This window comes from Sphaeroforma arctica, assembly GCF_001186125.1.
Source record: "Sphaeroforma arctica JP610 unplaced genomic scaffold supercont1.776, whole genome shotgun sequence".
NCBI lineage: Eukaryota > Ichthyosporea > Ichthyophonida > Sphaeroforma > Sphaeroforma arctica.
The window spans coordinates 30145-32037 of record NW_014039782.1 but is presented as its reverse complement, the minus strand read 5'-3'; the positions used below and the strand labels follow the sequence as shown (position 1 = coordinate 32037).

Sequence of the window (1893 nt, the reverse complement as noted above, 5' to 3'; positions counted from 1 at the left end):
ATAGTGTGTGTGTGTGTGTGTGTGTGTGTGTGTGTGTGTGTGTGTGTGTGTGTGTGTGTATAAATACATATATATGCACTCAGATGTGAGTGATCCTGCCATACCTCAATTAGCCAGTCTTTTGTGTCATCATTCGCTCGTTTATACCCATATCTTGGGGCATATTCCTGTGTAGTCTCGTCAATGACCATCTTGGATCGTTTAATCTTCTGGATGCCCTTAGTCTCCGCAAATTGTTCCCATTTGGTCTTTGGCTTTTCCTCAGGAATGACCTTCTCTCTGGGTAGGTTGAACTTTCCTTTTGGTAATTTGGCCAGATATACATCCTCTTTGGCGTGTGTAGGCAATTCCCATATAGCGTTAAATAGCAACTGTGTGTTGTCTCTGGTAAGGCTACGTATATACTCTTCCTTCTGTGCATTACGCTTCTCCGCTATTTTTAGATCAACTGGTGTTGAATCGTAACACATTAGGTATCCCAGATCCAGTTCGACCTCCTGGTCTTTCTGTACTAGTGTGGAGTTCTGGCTGTCTCGCTCTTTGGCCAGCATGGCACTTACATCTAATCCCACCATATTGGCTATATAGTCGTATATATTATATATTTGTATAGTCACTCAAATACTCGCTATAAGCGTGAAAACGATATCTATACGGATGCTACAGATACTAGTTTGTAGTTCTGTAATACAACTGATAGGTATAATAGACTTTACCTGTGCGTGGGCTGTTATCAGCTTCATTCGAAGCCCATCACTTTATGATACATTATCATCAACCCATGTGTTAATTTCATGAGAGCATTTTGCCGTAGCTGGTTTTCATATCATATAAACCTAGTTTTCCTATAAATCTTGCTTAGAAACTTTTTATCGTTTTTGTTTGTTTTTAAAAAAAACAATACAAATACAAAAAATGAGAGGGGGAACCGGGGAAGTCGGGGAACTGTCTTGTTGTGATGACTCACCGAGGCACCGTTGAGCTAACCACCATCCACAGATTCCACAGAGAGTACTAAATACAGTACTACTGTAAGTAAATAAATACTCCGACTCTCTCACAGGTCACAGACTCGCAGTATGTACAGTATGTAAATAGCGGAAATTTCAAATTTCAAATTTCAAATCAAGAAGTGAGTCTGTGGAAGTGAATCTGTGGAAGTGAGTCTGTGGAAGTGAGTCTGTGGAAGTGAGTCTGTGGAAGTGAGTCTGTGGAAGTGAGTCTGTGGAAGTGAGTCTGTGGAAGTGAGTCTGTGGAAGTGAGTCTGTGGAAGTGAGTCTGTGGAAGTGAGTCTGTGGAAGTGAGTCTGTGGAAGTGAATCTGTGGAAGTGAGTCTGTGGAAGTGAGTCTGTGGAAGTGAGTCTGTGGAAGTGAGTCTGTGGAAGTGAGTCTGTGGAAGTGAGTCTGTGGAAGTGAGTCTGTGGACTGTGGACTGTGTGGTGGACACTGGACTCAGCTGAGTCAGGTCAGACCGACGGAGTCAGTGACTCAAGAGAGAGGTACTATTTATTTACATATAGATTACAGTAAATCAGTACATAAGTAGTCAGTACTCGGTAGTTGTAAAATATTTAAAAATAAATGCATGATTACTCCACACCTCATATCATTGGAGCACAAATACTACGCCTGCCAATAGAAACGATTGAAACAGGAACCTTCATCACTTATGACTTCATAGAGAGTGAAAGTACTGAAGGCCTGAAGCAGAAGCCAGAAAGGCCTCTTCTTCTCTTGTCTTGTGTTTGTTGACTGTTGACTGTTGACTGTTAGTGTCGACAATAGATTGCAGAATGATGATAGATCGTAAAGATGTGTCATCAACTGCAGGTACACTAGCCCTCCTGCATGACGTGTTGTCCGAATGTTCTTAGTGTAGAACTGTAAATCGTC

The 1893-nt window shown here is 41.7% G+C and overlaps 1 protein-coding gene across 1 annotated transcript; it reads right to left on the bottom strand.

Annotated features, from left to right (window-relative positions):
- Window positions 1–104: 104 nt before the first annotated feature.
- SARC_08531 (hypothetical protein) lies at window positions 105–575 on the bottom strand (the record flags this gene model as incomplete). The annotated part of the gene is made up of 1 exon (XM_014297491.1): window positions 105–575. A coding segment is annotated over one exon (471 nt), but the record flags the coding sequence as incomplete, so codon positions are not given.
- Window positions 576–1893: the final 1318 nt, after the last annotated feature.